Source organism: Mycteria americana, chromosome 9 (assembly GCF_035582795.1).
Source record: "Mycteria americana isolate JAX WOST 10 ecotype Jacksonville Zoo and Gardens chromosome 9, USCA_MyAme_1.0, whole genome shotgun sequence".
Lineage (NCBI taxonomy): Eukaryota > Metazoa > Chordata > Aves > Ciconiiformes > Ciconiidae > Mycteria > Mycteria americana.
In genome coordinates this window covers 25,574,771-25,587,134 of record NC_134373.1, presented here as the reverse complement: position 1 = coordinate 25,587,134, position 12,364 = coordinate 25,574,771, and the positions used below count along the sequence as shown (strand labels likewise).

Below are 12,364 nucleotides of genomic sequence, written 5' to 3'. Positions count from 1 at the left end.
CCTAAAAAGAACCGGAAAGTTACCCAGAGGCAGTGGAGGTGGGAGACCGTTGACAGCACGGTCCGTGGTCACAGGTTTGCTGCTCTGTCCCTGAGCGTCCCCGCTTTCACAAGACCCCACTCAGAGACTTGTTTCTTAGCTGGGTCAGCTTGTGAGCTCCAAGTCATTTTACGTTTTGGCATGGGGAAAAATAATTGCTTGCTTCCATTTTGTTCATCTCTGTCTTCAGTCGAATATTCGCATGAGCTGCCCCACTTGGCTTGAGTTTCAGTCTTACGGAAGCTATGAATAGCAGAGGGAAAGTCGAAAGCAGAACCTCTGGGTTAAAGATAGAGTAGTTTTACTGGAATCAGCACGACGGTTCATTTTCAATCTGCATAAGCATGTTTCTGCATTGTTCTTTATGTGTAGCAGACAAGTATATACATGTATATAAATTATACATAAATGTATAAAAATAAATGTACAGTAAGTTATACATAAATGTATAAAAATAAATGTACAGTAAGTTATACATAAATGTATAAAAATAAATGAGCATAACTGAACTGAGCCTCTGTTCCCCCATGTCCACCTCAATCATGATACAGGTATGGAAACAGAAACCTCGGGGCTTGGGGGGAGTTTCTCACTGGTAGTTTGGTAGAAGAAGGAATTGAGAAGCAAGAGAAGCCAAACACTTAGAAAGAAGCAGATAACTGGAGGGGTTTCTCCCAGTTTAACAGACAATAAAAATTTCTGGCAGAGAACAAACAGCAGGAAACATTGCTGAACAAGCTGTTCTAGAATTGACCTGACTTTGCAAGACAGAAGGGTTGTTAACTCTCAAGGAACAGTGATGTACCTCTCCGGAAAGCTGCAGCTTTCAGAGAATTTCACATTTTGAGAGAGAAGCTTGTTACTGAGCCATTTATGAAAATCTGGCCACTCGGAACCGTCCACATCTCTTCAGGAGTATTTGGCCACCACTTTGAATACTGAGGTCCAGAAAAGGGCTCTCTTGCTCCAGAACTTGCTTCTGGGTCACACTGAGAGATCACGCCGTGTTTGTGGTACTGCATTTAAAAATACTGCATTTAAAAATAAAGGTGCCAGCGCACAAAAATGAGGCTGCTCTGGGCTGTGGGAAGGAGCCCCACCTCGGGTGGATTTTTCTGCTCATTTCAGTAAGATCAAAGGAAGCACGTTCCGATTACAGAGTCCTGATAATGAACATCTCAACAATGGTTTTGTAAATATTTTACTAAATGCAAAGTAGCAACTTATTAATTCTGAGTAGTTTTCCTTGCTGCTTTTTTTTCTTTGATATTCAGATCTTCCTCTTTGACTAAACAGTTTTTACTGCCTTGAATTTATTCTGTTCTAGACAGATCGAATAGAATAGATAGAATGTTCTAAACTGGTAAATCCTTTCTAGTGCAGCTGCAGTTATACTGGCCTGGTATTTATAGCTAAGCTATACCTACTTAATTACAATAGTAAGACATCCGTGCTGGCATAGTGGCTTGTAAAATCAACATGGTTGGCAACATTTTCTGAAGTAAACTTGATTATGTGGTTTATATTATCTTGCACATTAAATTGTATAACTTTCCAGGTTTGTTTATTTATTTATTTATTTATTTCTCTGAAGCTTTACCTGTCTTCCTTCAAGGCATTTGCTGTAGTGTTTTGGCTCCTTTATTTAATTTTCTGTCTGGAATCCACATTTTGTAAATATTTTTCTCTTCATTTCTCTGTTGATGATCTGTTCTCTTTCTTTTTGTATATACTTGGACCCCTATATGTACATATGCACTTCTCTGAGCTGATCTGCCTTTGCTATTTAGGTACTCTACACAGACGTTCAATACGTTCCCCTATCATCTTTGCTTAGACATTAACTCAGCCTTCCGTAGGAGGCCTACACACAGATATGAACCCAGTGCACGTTCATGGTCCTCATCCACAAATACAAGCCCCCATGAAATTCACACTAATTCCGTTTTCTTACAAACCCATTCATTTTCCGAGGTGCACACACAGATCCAGTGTGGCATGTGCTCAGCATCTTCTCACGCAGTAATTTCTGTTCATAATCTGAAGTCTGAGGGCAGGTCTCATGGTTTTTTTCCTACCAGCCAGAATGGGAATACCAAACCAGAGAATACGTAGGAAGAAAAATCAGGACCAAAATTGCTTGCAATAGGCTTGTCCAGCAAGCAACAATTCCATCTTTTTCAGAGGCACCGGCCTAGGTCCTGCTTAGCTCTGAAAAATGACAGTTCCCAGGCATCTCGGGTCAACTCCCAAGTTCGTATTCCTCTTCCCTTTCACTTAAAAGTTTTCCTATTTAGCCCAGACACAGAACTACTCTCATTTATCAGTTCTGCCACTCCAGTTACACCTGGCTACAGGCACCACAGGCTCTGCTTCCACCTTCCCTACCTCCTCTGACACGTCCCGGCCATGCCCAGCAACACCCCTTTTCCTCTTGGCAGCTCTCCCTGCGTGTTCCTGTCACACCACTCCGTCCTGCCGTGCTCTCAGGCAGTCACTGCGGCTGCCAGGCTCTGCAGTTTCGGTCCCCGTCCGCCTGCATCGCTTAAGATGACCCTACAGGACAGCTTACACTGGCCAGTTTCAGGTTAACTGAAAACCCTAGCTGCAAACTGCCAGTTTAATGTTCACTAGTCAGAGTGTGTTTTTCTAAATGTGACTCTAAGTTTTATTAGTTAGCTGTTCATAGCTTTAGGCTGGAAACGTCTTTTTTCCAAGATGTTTATATATAACTTTTATATATATAACTCCCTTATAACGGTGACACCAAGAGCGTTAATAGAGCCTGATGCTTCTAAAACTCTGCTAGATAGCTGCTATTCCTGCATGGACATGAAGTGGAGAGAGTAACTACCTGTGTGGCTGTACCGTGCACATGAGCCACCTCTTGGGGAATCCTCACCTTTCCAAGCCCTCCTCTCCCCGTAAATGCTCACTTGACACAAATCCAGAATGGTTTGTTAGAATGTAGATGCTTTAATATTGGGTAGAAATTTTATTGTTACTATAAATCTAGCATGTCAGACTGGCTGTTGATTTGCAGTAGTATCAAATGCAGGAGCAGACAGACATTTATGTAATCCATCCAATGCAGCATTAAAGGAAAAAATCAAATACTGCAATATTTGCAATAAAACAAACCTGGGTAATGGGGCCAAAAATGCCTCTGGCCCGTCCTCATTAGTTTCTCAAAGCCCATCTTCACCTTATGCTTTCCCTTTGAGATCCTTGGCACAGCCATACGTGATACATCATTCATCCTTCCAGGGAACACAGTCATTTTTTTGCCATTCTTGTCCTTTTCTTACAAGGGTTCCCTTTCCACACTTACCCAGTCCAGTACTGCATAAAAAATCTGCCCCCCTTACCTGTATTTTTCCCATATTCAAGGCTCCTTACATATTTTTTTCCCATATAAAACGCTTTTAAGCAAATCCCTACTTTACTAATACATACACACTAATACCATGTGTTTCACATAACTTTAACTACCCGCAGCTAAAACAAAAATACACGTCCGCTTATAAATTATACACACTGCAGTTCCAAATGCCTCTCAGCGGTGGGGCCAGAAGGACATGGGTAAAATAGAGGGTGAAAAGAGTTCTTTGCAGCGTCCCAAATGTGCTGTCAGCATCTCTGCAGGGAACACCAAGAAAGCAGGGAAGTGGCTGTGGCTTGCTCTTACCCTTTGAACATGCTCTCTTGCACTCCTGGAGGGGAGGGACACTACCATGTCGTGCAGGGAACAGTCTTGGATTTTCCCTTGCTCACCTTTTACTGAACTTCTAAGAAAAGCCAGTGTTAGGTCAGGACTTCGGATCGGTAGAGCAAAGCTAAATCACACTGGCACCATAGAAAGGGGAATTACATGCAAAGAGCAAATATTCAGTAGCACCCTGTTTTTGTCTGCAGTCTTTCATGCAGCTTTTACCTACTTCTGCTCCCAGCTGCCCCACGTCTGAATTTGTTGGCCTAGACAGCCTATGCCTAGAGATACTGTGCAGAGTATTCCTGTCCCTGTTAACTAGCGCAGGTTTACAGAGCTCAGAGCCGTAACGTACAGCTGATCCACTGGTTAAAGCATTTCAAGAATTTGTCATGTAACTGACCCCAGTGTTTAACTTCAATCTTCAACTCTGGCAAAGAAGCTAATTTGTTCCTTAAATTTTAGCACTTATGTGCTTATAATGACTTCAAGTATTTGCATATGCCCACCTACATCTATAAGGTGAGACACGTAAGTACTTTGCTAACCTGGGGTCAGCATGCTTAAAACCTACATGGCTGCCATCAAGGTAGCCTTCCATTCTTAGTACTATTATAGTGAAATCAATAGTAGAAAAAGACAGACAATTTTTGCAAAGATTTGCTCCAAAAGAGTAGTTAGTGTGTTCCCAAGAAAAGCTATTAATATTAGACTGTAGACTTGTTTACTAAACAAACCTATGACTCATTGTACTCAATACCAGAAATTACACATACTGTGATCAGCAAATGTTATACTTTTTAAACAAACCAATAAAGCCATCACTTAATTGCTTAGCAGACATTTTAGAATAAATATAAATCCCATAAAACATTGACAATTTTTGTTTCATGGTTTAAATGCACCTGAGAGACTGATAGTTTTCTCTGTGTTTCTTAATCATACGCAAACAGGTTTGTAGGCAAAACCATTCCTGATTTGTTTGGCCAGATGTGTCTTCTACCCCGTGCTAACCAATTCCTTAAGCACAACCCGGCTTCATTTTATCAGAACGAAGCTTCATAAATCAGGGTAATAGGGAATAACCAGGTTCCACTTAAAAAAAAAAAAGGGGAGTGGGCATTGATTCTGACAGTGAAGCATCGAGGACATTGGTTTTATCAGCTCCAGGAAAACCGATGCTTTCAAGCACAAGTCCTTCAGTCAGCGCGGTCCCTCCCCATCTGCATGCCCACGCTGCCCCGCAGCCAGCGCTGGCAGTTTGGCAGCAGAGCTGCAAGGCAGCACAAACCTGCAGTTGTTGGCCTCCAGTGGCCACCACCAAAACACCCTGCCAGGTCCCACTGCCTCTCTGTGCATCCTGCTGATTTAATGGTGTCTGGAACAGGAGCGTGCCCGTGAGCTGCGCTTGGCTTTGGTACAAACTGGAGTGGGCAGAAGTGAGGGTAAGGCATAGCCTAAAGCTTTGTCATTTACTAAGAGACTAAGAACAACAACTTAGGAAGGGTAGACAACCGCTAACAATGTACCGTCAATCTAGTTGGAAAAAAAACTGACTGGGTGTAACACTCAGAACAAGGATAGACGCTTGCAGAAATTCTAGGGCATAATGTGTACCCAGTGCCGACACGACTTCACAGGTTGGGAGAGGGTGTGCCTGTGCACCTTGTACACTCCTCCGCAGAGCTGATCTTTTTTTCTAGCCATGCATACACATTTAGACTCAGAAATCCTACAGCTAATGGAAACATTTACTGTGCTCATTAGAGAATAGGCACACAGAGAAACCCAAAGCAATTTTACTTTGCCTTTAACCAATTTCTTGTCAGGTGGAATAATTTTTGCATTAGATATCTTGCTTTGTATTCAATAAAAATGCATAGACATTTATGGGTTTTGTTCTCTTCAATATTTTGTTTTGTGGTAAATGTGATATACAGTTGATCTCATATTTGAGGATTTAAGAACCAGGATTTCAGAAAGTCTGGAAGTCAGAGCTCCCATTGGCTTCACACAGTGGTAGAATCTGTCTTCATTACTTATATAATTATATTTTATATTATATCCACACACACATAAGGGTAGGCACCAGGGAACCACTTCTTAAAATTTCTGCTCTCTTCTCTGAATTTTATGCTGGTAAGACAATTGAAAAAGAGAAAATATTTTTCCTTTGCGTCCTTCCAAGCCCAAACTGAAAATTTGTTAACAAGCACGAGCAATGAAATTAAATTGACAAAACCTAATGATCTTCAGTCGCTACTCATTTCAGGTAGGAGGAGAATAACATTTGCTGGTGGATTGTTTTCCTGTGAAAGAACTGGACACATTTGTGAGAAGAGCGTCATTTCTCTGCAGGGAAATTCTGTTTGCTAACATGAGGCTGAGTTTATCATCAGATGCAAATGTGCAGTCAAAAAACTTAAATGCTTTAATTGCCATAGAGTAGATGCTTTGACTATGAGTCACTGAAAGGCTTTAATGACTTTCTAACCAGTGGGAATGACTTGCCACCGATGCTATTAGACCAGTCAGGCCAGGTATCTTGGCCTTTGATATGGAGAAAGTCAGGAAAGTTCCCAGCTGTTCCATCTTTCTCCTCCTTTATCTCTTTAGAATCTCAACATGGAAGAACTCAAAATTTAATCTAAATTAATTAAATCATAACTGTACAGAAAATCACATAAACTGAATTAAAAATGTTCAGACACTCTTGTCCTTACTTTGGAATAAAGATTAACTAGATTAAGACCAGTCCAATTCAAAGTGAATGTTGTCTACACAGTTTTCACATGGATTATCCAGCCCACGATAAATTCCTAGATTTATTTTGGAATTAATTTCCTGAGTGCCTCTAGTGGACAAACGCTAAGGGACAGTCTTTCCACAAGCTTTTTGGGGATGCTGACGACTCATCCACAGTCAATACTACCTTCAGTGACAAGCACCTCTCTGTGATAAAGCTCTGTATCTGCCAGATTCAGAGAGCATCGGAAGGGGAATCCAAAACCTGTAGTCTACAGGAGGGAGATGTTGAACAGGTTTCTTGCAGCCGCTGTCCCAGCCAGCTTGAAGCAGTAGCTGCACGTAACTCTAGGATGAATACGAGAGGTACGGACCACTGTATCTGTAAAAATTCATGTTCTCTTGCTTGACCGTGGTTCATTTGATTGTCACCTTGCGTGTTGGCTCATGGCACGTTACCACAGAGGACTTTCTCTCCCTGCAGACACTGGTGGAGGGGAAGTGTGTCGAATGGTTTTGTAACAATTCATTGATTTTAAGGATTTCTAGGACTCTTAGCCTGAACTGTTCTTTTCCTGGTTTGGTATATTTTCAGGCTTAATTTCTCTACCACCTTCGGATTATTGGGGATTTTTTGTTTGGTTTTTTTTTTCCTGTTTGGATTGGGGTGGGTTTTTTGTTGTTTACTTCTTTTTTCATATCTGTCCTTTTTCAAATCTACCATAACCTAAAATAGAAGCAACTGAGAGTTTGTTACATGGTAATTATACTATAATTATAGGTCTGATTTTTAAGTCAGTTGAGAGTTTTAGAGAAAGCAAATGTTAACCTCTCACCTAAGAAGATCAACAGAGGATACAATTTGCCTTTGAACTAGAGTTAACTTTGAAGCCTGAAGTTGGTGGTACACACTTTTCCAAACACAGGTAGCATCCAACTGCTGAACACTAAATGGAAATTTCCTGTTTCTTCATACATAAAGACCTTGGTTTTATTTACACTCCTACCTATTCTAAATGTGGAAACAGTAATGAAAAAACCCACTGTTGAGAGAAGTTATGCTGTGGAAAAAGGCATTTGAAAAAATACATCATGCCTTGAGAACTTCATCTATCTGAATACAGAAATGTCTTGAAATTATTTTAAATTATCCAATTTGATTAAAAATAAGTCTGAACTGTAGTGTAAATAGTATGAGGAAGGGAGTGGTTGTCAGGAAATTCAGTTTTTGGTTCTCGCTGCTTTTGCATGATGACTGGTAGAAGAGAAAGACTGAGCCAGCTTCAAGAAACAAAGTTCTCATCTACCAAGATCTTTGCAAAGCCAAAGCCTTTGTATTTCTCTACACTACCTGCCATTATTGTGCTTTTGTTGTTATCTCTCAATATTAGGCGAAAACCATAAAACTAGGTGATAACCCTGAAACCCTAATTAGGGTGATTAACCCTAACCCATCAGTGAAAACACGGAAGAAAAGTTTCTAAGCATGAACCACTCCTAAAAACAAACAAATGTATAGACTTTTGGGGGTGGAATACATTCTAAATTACATGCCATGAGTATACGTTATGCAATTGCAGTTTCAGTTTTCACAATCCCCTGTGAAATGCAAGAGAACATGATCTTATTGTGTGCCTGGAGAATACAACAGACTTAAAATACAGTTCTGTCAAGGGTGCAGAGGAATGGTCTCTTCCTCAGAGCAGGAAATTAGCAGACATCAAAATACACGACTTTTCATTAGAGGAAAAAAAGGAGAGGTAACTTGCAGATTAAACAGAAAATAAGCACTTTCCCACGTAGTTCCCAAAAGATATTACTGCTGTTAGGCTTACAAAATGAATGGCTTACAAAATGAATGGATCTTTAGCTTTAAGCAAGTTGTGCAATTCAGGGATCACTGTATAAAAGAATGCCATATGTAATCAATCTGAGTTCCAGAAATGGCTTGCTTACGGCATTCATCCATTAACTCATTTCCTTGAAAGGTAGAAGAATCACAAATAGAAGAAAATCCAGACTTGTTACATCTCATGTGCTGCCTTAAAAAAGGGTGGGAGGAGTTATAAAATAAGCTCTAGGTTATGCCAAAGCATGAGACATTTGCTGAGATTAGTCAAAATGTGAAAAAATGATAAAGACATATGCTGAAATGGAAAATGAAGAACAATAAAAGTATATTTAAAAATGCATTCAGTTTTACAATCTTTATTAAAAGTTAAGTAATTCCTTTTCTACAGAAACAAGTTGTGGCAAATAGACTAAGATAAAAATTATCTTTTTTACTTTCAGATTGGATGTGATAAGTTTTGTGGGGCAATTATTCCCTTATGCCCACTGCAAAGCAAACTTGGACATGTGTATAATGGTAGACAACACATGGAGAGTATTGCACTTGACATCTGAGCCTTGTATCCCAGACTCGTTACCCACTAGTTATATTACAAAACAAAGTTGAATGCAGTCTGAACATATACAATACAGGTTAACATGAAACTTTCATAAATCAAAAGAAAAATTATTCATTTAACATACATTACTGAAATTACCATTCTATGGGGTGTAAAAGATATACTAATACCATAAATTTGCTAATGATTATTCTTTTATTTAGTTTAACTCTTCAGTGAATAGAAGCATTACTATTAAAAATGTTTTGGCCACTCTCAAGGTCCAGCCTCAGGTCAAAACAATATTCATGAAAACAGCAGAAAGACTTTTTCATCCCACGCACCACACACAAACCCACTCATAATTTGGTGGAGAAAAAAAAAAGGAAAAAAAAAAGAACTTTGGTACAAATGCCACAAGATAAAAATAATATAGTTAATAAAAAAAGATGGACACCACTCTTGTTTCTAGGGTGAATGCCAAATAAGATTTTGAAAGTTCTTGAAATCTGGGGGTTTAGTCAAAATTGATGATCTAAATTAATGCTGTTAAAGAATGGCTCATATGAATGAGCCTAGTTCTTGGATATCCCTCACTAGTAGAGACCTTCCTCACCAAGCCCTTCTATTTTCTCTCTTCTGATGAATTCTTAGTTATTTGAGTGATTTCCATCCTGATGATTTTGAAGGTGCACAGAAGATCTATAGTACAGTCACAGCAGGGAAATGGAGAAAACATACTGCCTGATTTCTGTACATCTTTGATAATTTGGAGAGAGGTGGCTAGGAGGATTAATTGGGCTGTAAACATTATCTACATACCAAATTGGATCTTTGCTGATGATCAGAAGATGCAAGTGATGGGAAGAGAGTGAGTAGCTTTGTGAAATGAAATCTCCTGTAGGAACAGGGAATGTAGACCACCAAGTGTCTGATGTGAAATGTGAACACCACTTTGTTAATAACGCTGAAATACTGAAATGTATTTCAATATTGAAATGGGTGACCTACAGAAGAAGGGCTTCCAACCGTACTATTGAGCAGCAGAATCAGCCTTCTCAGAAACAGAACTTAAAAGGTATTTAATAAACAGTATAGGTTTTTTTATTACTTTAAAAGTAGTAAAAATATTTTCATTTCTTTCAGAGAAAGTTTGTCACTTGATGACTTCTACATGAAAAACAAAAGAGTAACAGATAATGTACATGGGCTAAATCCAGATTTCCCTGGTCCCTTAGGCAATCCTGGCCCAAGTGGAATCTGAGACAGAATCCAGGGGCTGGCTTTGCCTCCCATGAGTTTATCCATGTGCCAGGAAAACAGGATTTGGTCCCACGTGTAACTTGCACTGACATCTGTGGGAGTCTAGTGGTTGGAAGGGCTGCAGATGCAAGCCTTTGTCTGTGCACAGTTTCCACTATGAGATATGCAGGAATACGGAAGAGTAAAGACATGAACCTGTAATTAATCTGTTCCAGCTTAATGACAGCCATCATTTCCTTCACGCTGCAAGCATCTTGCATTTAATACGCGGTTATAGCATCACCTTCTTTCCAAAGGCATCTGATACTCTTTAATTCTCTTTGCACAGAAATATATACTATAGGTTCTAATCCACTAATAGACAGTATTAACCAGTTTGTTTAAACAAAACAATCTTTGTAAACCAAAACTAATAGTTTCACTGAAACTAGATCCTCATCTGTAGCCATTGACTCCAGTAGGCTTTGAATCAGGCCCTAAAACAGGCGTGGGTCAGAGCTAGCTCATATATCAGTCTCGCATCCAGGAACTGCAGAGGATATAGAGACTGCAGTTGCACAGACTTGGTAAATATTTATCACAAAATGGACATCGAGGTTTTTTTAGATCAAATACATGATTTACCATAGGGAACGTATGTAATTGTTTGTCTGTGACTGTGTCGATGTACCTTTGATTTCTAAGTCTTCTGTTGTAAGTACATTCATATGTACGTTTTGACCATCTGTTCCAGAGTACTAAAAATGCAGAGGAAAAGTGATATTAAAATGTAAAATAAATTATTGTTAGCTTAAAATAGCCCAATGTTGTAATTTTTTATGCCAGCATGTTAGCTGATTTTGTTGGGGCTTTTTTTTTTCCTAGTGCTGTGCATGATAACAGCATTACAATTTAAGAATTTATGGCAAGTCATTAGTAACTAGCTAAAACTGAGATTTAAAAATCCTCATTAACGTCATGGAAATGAATATAAAGTGGAATCCATAGATCTATTTGTTGCTTAGTTTAAAAAAAAAGGCCCAAAATTGCTGAGTACATTATTTCGCACATGAATAAATGGTTTGGCTGCTGGGCATTGAAAGAACCTCACAATTTTGGATATATCAACAAAAGAGTACTGTCTTTGTGTGTGATACTGAGCCTTTGTGCGTGAACTTCTCCCACACATAAAGGGCTTCTGCAACCGTTCATGTAATGGTCCAGCATGCGTGGTTTATTTTGAGTGCCTAAACAGGACGTAAATAGTGAAATGGAGTTCTAGTAATCCTCTGGTTTAAAGTTTCTCTACTGGAGTCTCTAATTTACAAATATTTCTCTTTTGCTCTGGATCCTCTCTACTAGAATTTAAAGGAAGGGGGGGGGGAAGCAGTCTATGCCCAGAACAGAAAACGACTCTGCAAGTGAGGAAGGGCTTGATTTAGCTTTCCCTGAGATAACCCCAGGGACTGCGTTCTCAAAGAACATCAAACAGCAACAAGGACAAGGAAAGAGGGAAACAGGACAAGAAAGCAGAATTAAAGAGGAGAAGATGTTTCTGTATACCTTAGACAGAAGATAGACAATAACACTTCTTGTTTCTGATGAAAAATTATTCACTCACACAGATGATATGAGGAACCTCTAACCTCAGTAGTTTAAGCAGCATTCATGAAAAAAAAACTTTTTAAATTTAAACCAGCCCACCAAATAGACTGGTACAAATACATCCCTAAACACAAATATATGGGATCATGTGTATGAACGAAGTAGTATACAGCTCATTGTATATACCTAATTTCACAAAAATAGGCTTACATATGATAATTTTTAATCCTCAGTATTAATGAGAAAATTAAAAATATTTGTGATGCTATTTTTTTAAGATGGGGGGCTTCAATATTAAAGGGTTTTTTTTCTTTAATATTTCTACTAACCTTTACCACTAATACGTTATCTATAGTTTTCCCAACACAAGATATATTTTCTCTAACAGAATGATCATACCACTGCAACGTGCAAACAAATATCACATGATCAGCTGAGAAGAAACAAGTGTTTTTAGATTTCCTGCCCGTAAAACTAAGTTTGTAGTGTCGGAGGTACTAATAGAAATCTGCAGCCATGGCCCCTTTTTGCTTTTCTTCATTCTTGTAAGTTACATTTTTAAAAGTGGTTGTTGAGCCTCTGTACAGTGGATTTGTTTCCTAAAAAAAAACAAACAAAATCAGAAGGGAGTCAT

General features: G+C 39.1%; 1 protein-coding gene across 1 annotated transcript in view; it reads right to left on the bottom strand.

The window, feature by feature from the left end:
- Window positions 1-11,472: 11,472 nt before the first annotated feature.
- The window catches only part of ITGB6 (integrin subunit beta 6), a 32,893-nt gene continuing 32,001 nt past the window's right edge, over window positions 11,473-12,364 (bottom strand). The window contains exon 15 of the mRNA XM_075511806.1: window positions 11,473-12,329. Within this exon, the coding sequence (XP_075367921.1) occupies window positions 12,228-12,329 (102 nt within the window). The 3' untranslated portion in view covers window positions 11,473-12,227. The remainder of the gene's footprint in view (window positions 12,330-12,364) is intronic.